This window comes from Siphateles boraxobius, unplaced genomic scaffold (genome assembly GCF_051911475.1).
Source record: "Siphateles boraxobius isolate OS27281-9 unplaced genomic scaffold, OSU_SipBor_1 56, whole genome shotgun sequence".
NCBI classification, from domain to species: domain Eukaryota; kingdom Metazoa; phylum Chordata; class Actinopteri; order Cypriniformes; family Leuciscidae; genus Siphateles; species Siphateles boraxobius.
The window spans coordinates 10,254,683-10,271,431 of record NW_027509182.1 but is presented as its reverse complement, the minus strand read 5'-3'; the positions used below and the strand labels follow the sequence as shown (position 1 = coordinate 10,271,431).

The 16,749-nt window shown below is 35.5% G+C and overlaps 1 protein-coding gene across 1 annotated transcript; it reads right to left on the bottom strand.

Annotated features, from left to right (window-relative positions):
* Nucleotides 1-864: 864 nt before the first annotated feature.
* LOC143715070 (cationic amino acid transporter 2) lies at nt 865-16,406 on the bottom strand. Its single transcript, XM_077206680.1, has 12 exons — nt 16,375-16,406; nt 14,071-14,441; nt 13,519-13,674; nt 13,267-13,429; nt 11,893-12,029; nt 9,813-10,035; nt 8,655-8,791; nt 8,304-8,406; nt 6,455-6,579; nt 3,730-3,896; nt 2,065-2,173; nt 865-1,612 (listed from the first exon to the last, which is right to left on the bottom strand). Exons 2-12 carry the CDS (start codon nt 14,438-14,440, stop codon nt 1,446-1,448), a joined length of 1,857 nt encoding a protein of 618 aa, XP_077062795.1. The 5' UTR covers nt 14,441; nt 16,375-16,406; the 3' UTR covers nt 865-1,445.
* Nucleotides 16,407-16,749: the final 343 nt, after the last annotated feature.

Here is a 16,749-nt window from a genome sequence, read left to right as displayed (position 1 = left end):
TGTGTAATAGCAATGCAAATGCAAATAGCGCCACCTATCACTCTGAAGCTAGAAGCGCGTAAGGAGTAGAGTAGGGACCCGGGGGAGACTGCTGACATGGGCTACGTTCCAGTCCACTTTTAGACACGCACTTACTAACTTCCCTAATCCCTGCCGCCATTTTGAAGTGAACGAGGGAAGTTTATATGGACAGACCCTCGCATCCTCGACTTTGACCGAGGGAGCGAGGGTGCTTCTCAATTCTTATTTGTGCATCCTCGTTTCCTAACCTCGCGTATCAGCTCCACCGGTAGCGAGGGAAGGCATGCAAGCACAAGAAAAGGAGGACGGAGGAATCGAATAAAAGCTTTTTTTAAAACATTGGAATAATTGATCACTCGAGCGTCACTCCACAGCGTCAACAGCTGCGCTCTCCTTATGTTTTTAAAGTTTGGTTATTTTAGAAATTCATAATAAATAACTATAAAACAAGATACCCTGTTGAAATATGTGAGATGTTTGGTTTATATAAACTGCAAAGGTAAAGTATAATTAAAATGATTGTGACCAATGTGAAGGGGGAGGAGAATTTATACGTGAGTCACGTTGAGTCGATAAAACTCTTCCGCAAAGGATACACCCGTGTATCATCGCTCATGACTCCTCTGGAAGCTCGATCCTCGCGGTGCAATTTGAGAATTGAGATTTCCTTCAAGATCGCTGAGCTCGATCGGTTTCCGGGTCATAGGATGTAAATTGGATGGGAGATTGAGAAAGGTTAATGGTGCACCCAGATGGGAAAAAAGTCCAGTCTTAACAGAGGCCTGGAAAAAGTTTTAATGCTACATATAGGGCAGGTCACAACCACATGAAGACATCTCTCTTACAGTCTTTTTTTTGTGTTTACTCTTACACAACTTCAAGCTCAATAGTTCAAATGGAAGAACACATAGTAAATCATAGTAATAATTTTTTACAATAGAAAATATATTGTTCTGGTCACAAAGCACAATAACAATAAACTATAAATAATGTGGCGTGGTGCAATGATATTTATTAGCTATGGCATTTATTTACATTTTTGAATTGATCTTCAAAAGCCAAACATTGAACGTAACAGCAGTGACAAAGAAAGAGAAATGTCACGGGTTGATGCATAGTGCTTCCAGATTTTCTGTTATCCATAGGCTTTATGATTAGTAACAATAACAATAAATATATAATGTAATAATAACTACTGACACTGGGGCAGTGCCCTCAAAGGTACTAATACGAATATATAATATAGTTTCAGACTTTTATCACAAAGAGAGTGTACTCAGTCTCAATCATCATCTGTGTACAACATTTGGTTTTTTAATTTGAGATACAAATTCATCCTCATACTAATTAAAATATCAGGACAAAAAAAAAATCGAATATACAATTCCCTGTCCCAAGTGCAAAGCACAAGACTAATGTTGGCTTTAAAACTTGGTTTGTAGGTCCGACTCCGATGTAATGGATCCATTTCTTTGCTTGTCCTCCAGTTTAGCAGCAATTGTCTCAACATGGAAGAGATGTTTGGGAGACTCCATGTTTCGTTTCTTCTGTACACTGAAGTGCATTCCATAACAGAAGTAGATGAGCAAGCCTATGTTTCATTAGGAAAGACAATTATACTTCAGCAAGTATACACATCCACATCAATTTATACCATATTTGAAGTTTTAGGAGATTTGTAAACACACATACAGTGCATACACATACATAGACTGTCTACATGTGTGTGTGTGTGTGTGTGTGTGTGTGTGTGTGTGTGTGTGTGTGTGTGTGTGTGTGTGTGTGTGTGTGTGTGTGTGTGTGTGTGTGTGTGTGTGTGTGTGTGTGTGTGTGTACACTAAAGTTTGTAAATATATAATACATGTATATGTTTATATAAATATGCGCATATATAAATATATACTATATATATATATACATATATATATATAGAGAGAGAGAAATATGGACTATATATTGCATTGTACGATATATTATATTATGCATAAGCCACTTGTGTTCAAACTTTTAACTGACAGTGTATGTATGACTCTGTTGTCTTACCCACTGCCATCCACACTGCATAGCGAATCCATGTTTCATTCCCCAGCTGGATCATTAAGTAGACATTGATGAATGTACTGAAAATAGGAAGTAGTGGCAGGAGTGGAACCTACAGAAAAATGTGAAAATGTTTCTGAGGACTAATTCAAAACAGAAAATTTCCATAGCAACTGTTTTTAACAACAGTAGTTCTCAACAGGTGGATTGCAAACATTTCTTTTGTCAACCTTGTGAAAAAAGTACACTTTAGCTTAGCATATCATTTTGAAAAGACTTATTACAGAAATAATATACTTCAAAAGAATACACTGAAGTGGAAACTGGATGTAATGTTTTTGGACACTTAAATGCATGCTAAATGCAATTACAAATTAATTATTATTTAAATTTATATTAAATGCAATTATAATTGAACTTTTGACCCATTTAATAGGTCTGCTTTATATGTAATTTCATAGTTCTGTTGTCTTTGAAAGTCTACGGCCAAATGTACTGATAATCATTTGTGGTAAATTAAATTATACTTTAATGTCATTTCTATAGAAACATGTAGGGTTATGTCTTGTATTTGAGTATATTTGTGATTAAACATTTATAAGAATGAAGTTGCAATTTAGCGGACAATTTATTTAATTTATTAAATTATAATAACTTTAAATGTAATATTGAATAACATGCTACAGTTAAAATTATAATCAAATACATTACATTTGTTTTAGTATATTAGTCAACTTGTTAAGTAACAGTAATGTAAGTAGCCTATACCTCTTTAAGTATACCTTTTATTTCATAAATGTCATTATCTGCAAGTGCATCCCTGATAAAAACTCACCTGCCTGTATAGCCATTAGACGAAAAAACCTTAACGCTGTGTTACGCAGGTGAGACCAGTGGCCGAAATTTTTTTGTTTTGTTTTTTGGAATGGATGTCAATGTAGGAGAGGCTTCGCTACGCTGAAGAAACCACTTTTGTGAGGAAATAGCTTATCATTTAATGAATCAACAGCCCATTGGCTAATCTTCAACATGTTTGCTCTTAGTAACATTAGTATTGGATTGATCTATTTTTAGAGTTTGCACAGAAATTAAATGCTATTTTGTAAGAGAAGTCACAGACATTGTGTGACGGATATGTTTGATTTTACGGCACTTCTCATTCATTCATTCACTCACTCATTCAGTAATTGACTCTCGCACAACTCTGAACGAAATTCAATGACGTGTAATGACGAAATTCGTCAACCTGACGAAAAGATATATATTTTAATGTTATCCACATTATATTTAATCTGCAACAGCATTGTAAAAATTTTAATGAAACTCTTGGTCATTAACTTTAAAATGCATCATAATGCAAATTGCAAACTAAGAGTTCTCCGCATGAAAAACCCACGACTGGCACATCAACATGCAACTAGATTTCTCTCCGAAACTGTTGGAAAATAAATTAAAGTGAATGTGGAGGATTTTAACCGTGACAATACGGTTTAATTACTGCAATTTGGCACTGTATTGTTATGATAGCTGTATAGTTGTTGAATGTAAAATCTGGATTCTGAAGCAAAATCAGTTGAGAACCACTGCAACAACAACTAGGCACATCTTGTTTATGCATTACTTGAAAAGTTAAATGTTGTTGCCTTTTTTCACCCGGTGAAAACTTACCATAAATGCAGCCTTGGTCTCATTCTGTGGCTGCCGCCAAATAATAATGATAATCACGATTAAACCCACCAAAACCAAAGTGATTATCAGAATCATCCACCACTCCTCAATCAGACCAGCTGGTACAGCTTTTGTGATGATCACACTCAGGATAACCGCTAAAACAACTGAAAGAACATTAAAAGTAAATATGAAGTGGATAAATATTGAAACATTGAAATACCCATTGAGTAACCACAAATATTAAAGGCCCGTTCACACCAAGAACGATAACTATAAATATAACTAAAATGAAAACTATAATAATGTCCACACTATTGGACAGTATTGTTCTGTTTATTGTAAGCGTGTGCTGGAGTTCCCTTTCGATGTGGGACTTCGACACTGCGTCTTGGTATTGACGCTATTGGGAATGCAATCAGTGTGACCGGTGTCTGAGGCATGTGTAAACAAACACATATAATCATTGGCAGACGGCGCGCCTGAGTTACACGTCATCTGCTGAACGGAGTTATGTTGGGAACTAAGGGCAGTATAGATTCCCTCCACTTTGTTTACCTCCCTCCCCAACTACTGTTAGGTTTTCAAGTACGGATGTATGCTCCCCTTTGGATGTGTGCTCTACTATATTCCTGGTTCGACAATGTTAATAAGTACAGAAAGTTTGCCTGCGGGCATCCTACCTTGTTATCTGTTGCATATTATTGTCTAGTACTAAAAGAAAAAGACAAACCGCTAGCTATAGCGTGTGTTATGCAGAGTGCCTTGCAGAGTGCAGGCTGCCCTCCCCCAGAGACTTTGGGGTCTTAAGTAGGGCTAAGCTCCCCTTTGGCTTCCATGGGGTTTAGAGCATGGGTGATGAAAATGATTGCGTAAACTGCATTATGTCCAACTCTCATTTGAGTAACCTCCCTTTCCTGAGTAAAAGTTAAAGGGATAGTTCACCCAAAAATGAAAATTCTGTCAGTAATTATTCTCCCTCATGTTGTTCCAACCCCGTAAGACCTTCGTTCATCTTCAGAACACAAATGAAGATATTTTTGATTAAATCTGAGAGCTGGATCACTCCTCCATAGGCTTCTAAGGGATTGAAACTTGTTCCCCGAAAAGTTATTAAAGACATTGTTAAAATAGTCCAAATGACTACAGTGGCTCAATCTTAAGTTTATCAAATTATGAGAATGCTTTTTGTGCGAAAAACAAAACAAAAATAACGACTTTATTTCAACAATTCATTTCCTTCTCTGTGGGCCTCGAGTCAGTTCACTTAGTGTGATTGTGTAGTGCGTCTGTGTTGTACGTCACACACATCACACACATGACCAGCGTCGGCCTGTAATAGTGAGCCTACGTGTGACGTACAACACAGAAACACTACACAATCACACTAAGTGAATTCACAGAGGCCCACAGAGAAGGAAATGAATAGGCGAAATAAAGTCGTTATTTTTGTTTGTTTTTTTGTACATAAAAAAGTATTCTCATCGCTTGATAAACTTAAGATTGAGCCACTGTAGTCACTTGGACTATTTTAACAATGTCTTTAATAACTTTTCGGGGATCAAGTTTCAATCCCTTAGAAGCCTAACTGAAGATGAACGAAGGTCTTACGGGGTTGGAACAACATGAGGGTGAGTAAATACTGACAGAATTTTCCTTTTTGGGTGAACTATCCCTTTAAGGATGTATGCTCCTCCTTGGATGAGTTGCAATACTGAAGGGAGGCGCCAGTGCACCTCTTGAGATTAGGGGAGTGAGGTTTACACACACTGCTCTTACTGACCTACGTTCATTAAACTCACCCCCATAAACCTCACTCCCATCCAAGGCACTAAATGTAACCGGTTCTACTTGACCCGCTCCAAATGGGATTCGAACCGAGGTCACCGGCTTGGGAGGTGTGCGCACTAACAAGGACGTTAAAGACCGTAGCCTCTAGCGCTCCTCTTGAGATCAGGGAAGTTAGGTTTACACACACAGCTCTTACTGGCCTACGTTACACCTGTCCCGCAAGGGAGGGAGGGAGGTAAAGCATAGAAGAAAAGTCTTGGTTTAGAGAGTAGACTATATGAGTCAAATGGGATGCGCCGATAGGGTTGGCATGCTTCTGACTCTCTCTGCTATTCTTATATATTTAGAATGATTTTTAAAACTATATCTTTATCGTTATAGTTATCATCCTTGGTGTGAATGGGCCTTAATGGTCCATTTATGTCAGAATGATTATATTTACAAGTTGAGCACTACTATACAGTCATAATTACCAGAAAACCAATTATCTAGGATTTTCTTCAAGCCTGGAATTTTCATTAATTCCAAGGTTGTTGTTTTTTCAAGAATTTCCAAGAATTATGGCAGAAGCGAATTGGTATTAATCATAAAAAAGAACAATTTAGTTTGTACTCATTTTGTGTACTACTGGTAGGTAATACAAAAAAATAGGGGAAAAAAATATTATTTTGACAGACCTCTGTGGCTAAACTACATTTTCCAAAATGTTTTGTGATTGCAAAAGAATGATAACCCTTCTAGATACAGAATAAATTATAGACTATTGGGCATCTTTTGCTCTTTGTTTAGTTGCACAGGCCTAAACGATTTCTATCTTTTACAAGATGTGAGAAGGAGAGAAGGAAATATGCCAGGGGGATTTTAAGGAAGTATTAGCTACACTTACTCATCACTGCACACATTCAAGCATGAAAATATAAAAGCCGAAACTCACCGGTAAGTACGGTCAGCAGAGACACAGCTTTAGAACTTGAAACAGTGGCACATTTAGGGGGGCGAAAGGGATTCCACTTCTGGACTGAAACATTCTCAGTCATCTTAGCTTTCTCTGGTTGGTACCTGCATGGACAAAAATACTTTTATTGCACAACTGTTACTGTTGCCAGTAATTTACATCAAACTTTGCTGTTTGAATATTTGTGTTCGCTCTGGATATTATGCAATGGTTTACTGAGCACTCCACATTTTCAGTACTACCAATGCCAAAATGTTTTTGAGGCGAATACTAATTATTGATTACAGTGGAAGACTATTTGCTGTATTTGCTTGTCATTAAATTTTTTTGTCCCCATTATAACATGAATTTGAGTTTAAAATCAACGTGTATTGTCAATAGCATTAAAAGCAACTTAAGTTATCCATACTTTTTTTTTTAATCATCATATCAGTATACATGTATATTTGTTTACATATATTAATTTATCTCTCAATCATTATTTTAATTTGCATTGGATTACATGTTTTGCCCCCCAAAATAAAACTGTAGCTTTGATCATAAAACAAACTTTTAATATAATCTTACTAGGACATATTATTGGGAAATATAGAGTGACAACAGATATTTATATGGATTTTATGCAAGAAGTCTGTTAAATTTAGTTTAATTGTGTTTGGTTCATTTGTTTTGGTTCCCTTTATATACTTTCAGTTCAGTGTTCTCCTCATCCTTGTTAGTTTCCTTTGTTTCTAATTAGTTAATGATTACTTTCACCTGTCGTTTAGACTGAATTCTAGTGTTCTTCGTGTTGGCTTACCACCAGACTGTTACAATAGCCTACTGTCATAAAGATCTCGCCAGCAGTTTCCTTTATCGGTGTAAGGTCATAAGCTTTATATGGAAGCTTGTTTCCGCCACTGAATAAAAAATAAAAAAGATAATTGCAACTGTTTATCTCACAACTCTGACTCTTTCTTTTTAGCAAACTCAGTCTCTTTATTGACCCAAACATTATTAAAATATATTCTTTCTTATCTCGTGCAGCTGAAGTAGAAGTGGTACAGTTAAATTCTGCATCTGTAACTGCATGAGAGGAAAATTTAGAAGTCTGTATGTTTCCCGCTGACATACTGGAATTGTCTTTGGTTTTTAATGCTGTATTTAACATCACAACTGGCATTACAAATGTAATACTCTGTGTCAGACACACAAATGATTACGTTTTGACGTTACTACTGGGAAATAACTTGATTTAATAATAAAGTCTTGATAAAGTATTAATAAATGCCTGGGTATTGGTTTGCATGTAAACCAGGACAACAGGCTATTTTAATAAGCTTATTTTTGGGAGTTATCAGCGTATTGTTGTGCATGTAAACATGCTTGGTGATTTTATATCGGATATTACAAGCTATCAGAATTTTAGCTTCTGTCCATATAAATATCAGCAACTTCACCAAATTGTATATTTTCTGTTCAGTTTGGGCCTCTGAATAAAATTGAGGAGTCTTTTTCCTCATTGTGAGCTCCATATTCAAACTACTATATAAGCCATAAAAGCCTGATGTATCAAATATGGTACTCAACAAAAAAAAAACAAATATGCAAACTTTTTAAAAGATTTTTTTATGTCTAAAGTTTCAATTACCTTTACAGAAAAAAAATTCTGGCTACTATTTCATATGTCAGGATTTACAGGGTTAAGGTGGCATTACATATTTCAATGTGAATATATTTTCTGTGTGCTTTGTGAAACCTGTATGGGTACTTCAGGGGGGGAAAAAACAATTGTAAAATCTATAATATAGATTATTCTTTATTATATGTATCTTTATCTGTATCTTACCGAAGAATTAAGATGCAGATGGCAACAAGGGTGTAGGCAAAGAGCGTCCCAATAGACATCATGTCTACTAGAGCCTTCAGGTCAAACACCAGGGCCATTATTGCTAAAATCACAAATAGTTCACTCTTAAAATTTCAAGACAATCAAATTTGCATGTACTATAGTAAACAAAATATATTTTTTTGTTGTTCTAAGTATTCAACTTCAGTGAGCTTTGGGACAGCCCTTCATGCCTTTTTAGCAACAAGGCCCTAAATATGTTTATGGTATGAAGCTAAGGTACAGTATGTCACTTAGATTAGTTACTATTATCATGGTGCATTACTTTGATGTGTTCTCGATCAGAATTACCTGCTACTACTCCAGAAGAAAGTGTGGCAAAGACAGGGCTCTGTCTGGCACTCATTTTACTCAGTGGTTTGAAGAGCAGCCCATCTCTGGCCATAGCAAATAGCACACGGGGCATAGGAAACATGGATCCCAGCAGACTGTTGAACAGTAAAGAAAAGTGGATGGGAACTAAACAGGGGTTTTTCCCAAAAGCATTGTTGGCAAACATGATCGCAATTTCCATCGAACTCTATTGATAACAACCATAGTTGGCTTTGGGAAATGCACCCCAGAGCGTTACTGACAGACTGGGTAGAGAATTTTTTTTTTTAACATTCAGCTATGAAAACCTATTCTGTTTACCCCAAAAACAAAGAAAATCAAGATTTTGAAAGGGGCATAAAGTCACCATGAAATCAAAATAGAATTTTTTTTTTATTGTATGTAATACTGCAGTATTTATTATGAATTCATGACACACATATATATATATATATATATTTTTTTTTTTATTTTTTTTTTTTTATTGACCTCGTAATCTTTAATCAAAATAACTTTCCTTCCCTCTCGCGGTGACATCTCTTCTCTTATGATGTGTTTACTGACATGTTTACTGATGTGTTTACTGCGGAGCATCCTGTCACTCACATGAGATCCACCAAGAGCAAACCACAACCACCCAATCAGTTCCCTATGGAAAAAATCAAGTCCCGTCCTGCATTTTTTCTTGTTTGAGAAGCCGATTCACTCGTATATATACGTGACAATTAGGAAGACTATGGCACCTTCCGTTTCATGCCGACTTTTATTTATATTTACATTTATAAGTTGTTATAACTTAGTAATAACTAAGTTGTACTAAGTTGTTAAAAACATATAAAGAACCTGATGAACCTGGATATCCAACACTGGTGTTAAATAATCAACTTCTGTTCTGATCTGTCTTGCATCCACATCCATCCTTGACAACTGTGTTTGACAGTCATAGAGTCCTGCATTATTCATACTACATTTGACTTTATGATGCTAATTTTACCAAACCGATGAACACACTTTCCTTTTTAGTTCATGAGCATCTACTGTAGTATCTTCTACTAATCATGCAATGCTGTGTTTTATAGTCCTAGTAGTATGAGTCTAGTGTAGTAAGTGCTTTATAGGCCATATGTGATGCTTTACCTTGTTGAGAGAGCACACAAAGATCCAACAGCCACAGCATACTTTGCAGGATCCCAGCCCACATAAGTGAAGGCTGCGGGTAAGGGACTCTGAATATTTAGTTGGTAGTAAGGCATCATGAGGGTGAGAGCAGCCGAAACTCCGAAATAAGCCAAGAAGCAGATGAGAAGAGAAGCCACAATTCCTATAGGGATAGACTTCTGAGGGTTTCGTACCTCCTCACCTAGATGACAGGAGACAGAGACTTAAAATACAAGTACAAAATCATTTAGGCTAGTGAATTAGACCTTCTTGTAATGTTTCCTGCAATGCTTATATATATATATATATATATATATATATATATATATATATATATATATATATATATATATGTATGATTTTTATGTTATATTCCAAGACGTCTAAAGATTTGCGTGAAGAACAGCCCAAAATAACAAAATATTATGTTTGTGTTCCACAGAAAAAAATAACAGCAATTGGTTTTGGAGCATTTGGGTGAATACAACAGAATTTTATATATTCGGTTTCTTATAAATTATATAAGATATAAAAGGGCCAATACAACCATTATAATGCAGTATTTCACCTGCCAAAAAGGGATTGAAGTAATTTGCCCTAATTTCAGGGCAGAAATAACCTTTCAATCAATAGAGGCTTCAATCACTTTTTGGCAGGTGAAATACTGCATTATAATGGTTGTATTGGCCCTTTACATGTATTTTAAGAGGTAAAAAGTACTAGGTGAGTTATAATCTGCTAAAAGGAAATCAACTAATTTCAGGGCGAAATAACCTTTCAATCAATAAGTAGAGGCTTCAATCACTTTTTGGCAAGTGAAATACTGTTGTAATGGTTGTTTTCGCCATCTAAAGGTGTTTTAACAGGTAAAAATTACTAGATTGGTTGGTACACAGCAGGTAAAATAACCCTAATGCAGTCATACGGATAATTGCAAAAGAAATGTCGTCTTTATTTTATATATAACTCAGCAGTAAGTCATGTTATTATAGGCTACAGTCCGTTTTTTAAATATAAACAAGGATATTAGACATACGCCTACCAAACACGTTTAGTCCATCGGCAACAATAAGCATCTATTATTTCCTCTAATCGCGTAAATGTCATGCCTGATTACGCAAACACTGCAAACACTTATTTGGCCACGATTGTGATTATTAAGTTAAAGGAAACGTTAAAGTACCACACATACATACCTATGCTATTACCACGGACATAAGCTGCTGTTTCATTTGCACGTTATGTCTGTTTGATCCACATAAAAGCAGCTGTAGTCTTAAAGAGACTGGGCGATACAGCTTTAACAAGCTGCGCGCGCTCCCGCGGACGGCAATCAATTTTCGGCGGACCATCACTTTTCGGCACGAAACCTGTCGTTGGCTATTTGTTTCACTTATTTTCCATAGAGTTTTAAATAAGTCGTTGTTAAAGCATTTTAAGGCATGAACCAGATGATAATCACTATGAGGAGAATCACAACATTACAAACTTTAATTTGGAGAAAAAACGTATTTGAAAATTGGACAAAGATACAAAACTGTGTAGGCTACTTTACGGCTTTAGTGAAAGAACTACAATCCCATAAAGCATAATTTGCGACATAATCTAACTTAAAAACGACGAAGAAAAATACAACTATTAATTTAAAGTAGTTCATTATATTTAAAGAAATTATATCTATATTTTAAGTTTATTGCAAAATATACATATACAAATATTTAAGTATGTAAAGCGAGACCAACTCAACTCAACGTCATTTGCGGTGCTTGACAGAGCTCTTTTGCTCCCCGCGCGTGCAAGTTTCTGTACATCATCATGGGTAATGTAGCCTACTTTTTTTTCTTTTCTTTTTTTACCACAAATTCAACTGTTAAACACGATCATTTTGAAATATGACCTGATGGCTTCAGCAAATGCATATCATCGATTAATCTCCTCAGTTCTCACATTAGGGCTGTCTTTAAAGGTTTTGTTAAAAATCAATTTCTCTATGGAGAAAGTTAATGGAGGTTTTGCTTCCGGAACCAGACTATTGCACTCTATTGATGAAGTAGCCTACCTGTGGTTGCAATGCAGTCAAATCCCACAAAGGCATAGAAACAGGTAGCAGCTCCAGCAAACGTTCCCTCAAAACCAAAGGGAAAGAATCCTCCAGCTCCAAAACTGGATAAAGTTTCATTTGAAACTGAAAGATTTCTAAACAAACAAAAAAAAGCCCTGTTAAAACCTATTTCAACGTAGCAGATAGTGTAGTAATTAAAAACAAGCAAACACATTATCAAAGAGGCTTTAAAATTGTCAATTAATTTTTTTTTTAAAGTCACAGATCCAAGGGTACGTTTACATGACAACGATGTTTTTCCTTTGTATTTTTTTGCGTATAGACTACACCATTGTCAAAACTGATTGACTGAAAATGAAAATGATTAAAAATGCTGTATTCTGCTGCCAGGCCAGTAGATGGCGATGTCACTGTAAAGAAACACTTGTATCTATGACTATGTACATAATAGAGAGCCTAAGTCCCTCCCCTTCCGGTGGACCTCCATGGGACCTTATTTCGGAAAAATATTGTATGGTAGTTAATGGCGAGTCAAACAAATATTTGGATCCCGTTTGAATTGTGCCCTGAATTACACATATGATGTTTGCCAATTTAAAAGATACATTTTAAAGTCAAGAAAGTCGCAGTTTGATGTAAAACTGTTGAGGTATAAGACTGTGAAAATACGTAATTACAAAGACTACAAACCCAAAAGGCGCGCATGTGATGTCATACCTTTTCTCTCAATGAATGAAGCTAACTTTACTGAAGTTAACGTCTGTCATGTTTTCTATAGTCTAATGTTATAATTGTAACGCTACGCCGTCATGCCTGTGTGTTTTGTACCAGACTGCACACACACGAGCTTGGTGACGTACATAGTGCGAGACGAGAGATGTAGTTCATTGAGTGATTTTCACATAAAACTAAATGTTACTCTTCTGTTTTATGACAAACTGTGACTTTCTTGACTTTCATAATTATCTTTTAAATTGACAAACATCATATGTGTAATTCAGGGCACAGTTCAGACGGAATAAAAAGATAAGTTGTCTCTCGCCATTGACTACCATACAAATTTTTTCCGAAATAAGGTCCCATGAGCCGGAAGCGGAGGGGAGGGACTTAGGCTCTCTATACACATACGCATGACGTCAATCTTTACACAAATTCACATTTTTGCAGTTTACACAGAGAGAACATTTTCGTTTTCAAAAACTTGTACTTTGAAACCGGTTTTCAAAAGTTTCTGTTTTCAGGCCCCAAAAGCGCAGTTGTTGTGTAAATCAACGGCTAAAACACATAAAGTTTTTAGTTGGAAACGGTATCATGTATGCAGTTTTAAGTTTTACCATAACCACAAATGCTCAATGTCATAAAGTAACATACGCGGTTATTGTGTAGTTCAAAATGTCCTCCTGTGTTATCTGCCAATTTCCAAGGTCTCCCTTGATGAACCCAGCAATGATGACAAAAACCAGAACTACTATATTTACAGCTGTGAAGATCTTATTGACAATGGCAGACTCCTTCACCCCAAATGCAAGGATACCTGAGAATGGACAACAAATAACACAAATCTGACTCATTTTGAATTGTATTACTTTGTTTTACAATAAATTTACTGTAAATCTTACTTGCCTGCCAAAACCATTATAAGGCCAGCAGAAAAGAAGTCTGGATACGAAGCGAGGCCAGGTAAATTCATTGGTATATTTTCACTCAAATAACCGGCGATCTTATTTCCAATCAAGTCATCGAAAGTGCCACTCCATGCTCTGGCAACACTGGATGTGCCTGTCATAAAGTCATTCAGATCAAGCAATTCATTTAGGCTATACATTACAGACATTTGATAAGCAAGTTTATTATAAGCCATATAACTATTTATTAGTAAATCTTGTCAGATAAATATCCTTATAAATGTCGACGGTCTACTATGTTTATGATTCTTTTGAAAATGCAGGCGTGGTTGATTCTGCAATATTATTTTGTGATTATACTCAAAATATATTAACAGCATGCGTCTTGCGGAAGAACATTGGTTTGGCTGTGTGTTTCAAGGCACCGGTGGAAACGTGTATACAGGATATCTTATCAAAGCGGAAGGACACATCAATAAAAAAAAATGATTCCCGGAATTTTGGACAATCCATGGTCAGTGAATGTTGGGCATATAATGTTTGTTCTTGCCTATGATGTACGACAGCAGTAAATTCCAGCCGGTGATGAAGGCCCACACTTCTCCGACGGTGACGTAGGTGTACAGATAGGCAGAGCCAGTCTTGGGAACCCGGGCGCCAAACTCTGCATAGCACAACCCCGCAAACACAGACGCCACTGCCGCAATGAAGAATGACACAATGATGCTGGGCCCAGACACTGTTCTGGCAACCTCTCCAGAAAGGACATAGACCCCGGCCCCAAGTGTACTTCCCACCCCAAGGGCCACTAGGTCGAGTGTGGATAAGCAACGCTTAAAGTTGGACTCTTCACCATCGGGCTCCAGTGGCTTTCGCCTCGATAGGCTCTTCAAAAAGGATAGCACCTTGTTACAGGACATCCTGAGACAAATAATATAGGTGATTATGTAATAATAACACACATATATGCAGCATGTCTATCATTCTTTAGAATTATGTTAATAACGGATATATTTAAGAGAAACAGACGTGCATTCTCTAATTAAGCACCGTGTTGCTCTTTAACTCTTCTATCTTTCTCTATAGGCTATTATTCATTCTCTTAAACCCGTTCATTTTCTTTAAGTAATAAAATTACAAATAATGTTTAATCATGATCAGTTTTATTTTTTGCTTTTCTTCATTATGCTCTAAAAGCACTGTGTATGAAATTTGTTATACAAATTAAACATGCCTTGCCTTAAGACTTAACACTTACAGTGCTTCTGTTATCAGGAGATAATAATAATAATAAATGTTATTCGCACGTAACATGCAGCTCAAAGTACTCATTGGTCAGTCCATAAACCACTTAGAAAAAGCAAAGCATAAAGACATAAATGATTGCATGTTAAAAATGATTGCTGTGATTGTTTATCACAACTTAAAATTCTACATTAGAATAAGAAATAATGTGTTGTTTCAACTTAAAGTATTCATTGTTACTCATCGTATTGAAGTGTTCCTGCTTGACTTAAAATATTAAGTTTAGTTAACTTAAGTTTAGTTTAGTTAAGTTGGACATTTAAGTTAAATAGTGGGGACTTAAAATATACTAAGCATTTTCTCTCTATTTTATTCATTTATTAAGTGTTTTATTCATTTTTTAATCTTTTTTATTAATCATACTTTTGAACCCCTTTTAGTTCAGTTTCCATCAGATAATTTACCTTATTCTAAATTACATGTTGAAATGTGACCAGTTTTTTTCATTATGCCTATTTAAAGCACTCAGATTTAGGTACTATGAAATGAAAGCAAAAAAGTTATATAACTTTAAATTGACTGTAAAACAAATGTACTGAACTAAACATTTTTAATTTATACATGATATATATATTTCACTAAATAATTTGGACACTAAAATTGATAAAAAATCAAAGCCATATGTCCAAACAAGTTGTGTTCTGAATTTGAAGTTGATATCACAAAATTTAAACCGCTAAAAGGTTTTAAAGTACAATGTCCAGTTAGATGAATTTTTAGGGTTTAAGCTTTCAAATGTATGATGATTACTAAAATATGTGATGGGGAAAAAGGCAATAAAAAAGCATGCCAAGTGCCCTGCACGTCTAGACACTGACAGTGAAAGTAAATTTTCAATGGTTCATTGTTCTTATTTTATTCATTTGTGGAAGACTTACATTGCTTCCGTTATCAGGAAATAATAATGATGATAATAAAAAAAATGTATACCTGTAATGGTCACCAGCTGGAGTGCCATTGAGAGCCACCAGAGTGATACAATGACAATACAGGTATTTAAAATATATTAATGAAAGACTATGTAACAAATGCTTAGAGCCTATATCATTTCTTATGGAAAGAAGTTGACTATTTTTTGGCCTAATGTCTAAAAACTGGTTAGTTTACATTACAATCCTCTGATTTTTAATGTTCTGAAGTTATATTACTTATCTCAAACCTTACATTATAAGTACGTAATATCTGGTAAATACTCTTATCTTGATTTTATGATGTTCACTTAAAATGACTAATGGACAATATGTGCTCCTATAAAATGTGAACTTGTAAACTCAGTAAAACCAACAACATGTCTTTCTTAAAATCTCTCTAATTTTTTTAAAGGCTCTTTTTCAAAAAATCATTTGAGTTAAGGAATTGTACGGAAATTATGCCAGTTATAAAACTTTCTTAATTAAATTGTTTTTGTATTCTCTTATCTTAAACAAAAACACAAAGTGTCTCCTTAAACTATCTTGACTTTGACTGCAGCATATAAAACTGAATAATGACCGAACAGAACTAACTGAATCTTCACGTTATTCACAGCATCAGTAATGAAGTATCTTACCTGCATGTGTAGATCCCAAGCGGTGTGTGAAAGTGTGAGTGTTGCCTCACAGCGCAGAGTTTTTGAGCACAGTCCAAATCAGAGCCCCTCCTGTTCAATCTCACGTGTCCAAAACTTTCACTTGTCATTTTTTACAGACTCTGTTACATTTCGAAGAAATGTGTGATTTCTGAAGAGATGTACACTTGAAAAATAGAATTTTCCACTTGTAAGCCTGACACAAGGTATTTAACAAAAGAACTCTAAAAGTGTGGAGTGTAGGGATATGATTTTATGAAAGTTGTAAAATCAAAAATATTAATATTGGCACTAACAAACCCAACTGTTGGGTTTAAAAATTTAAACCAATTGTTTGGTTGGTCCATATTTGACCCA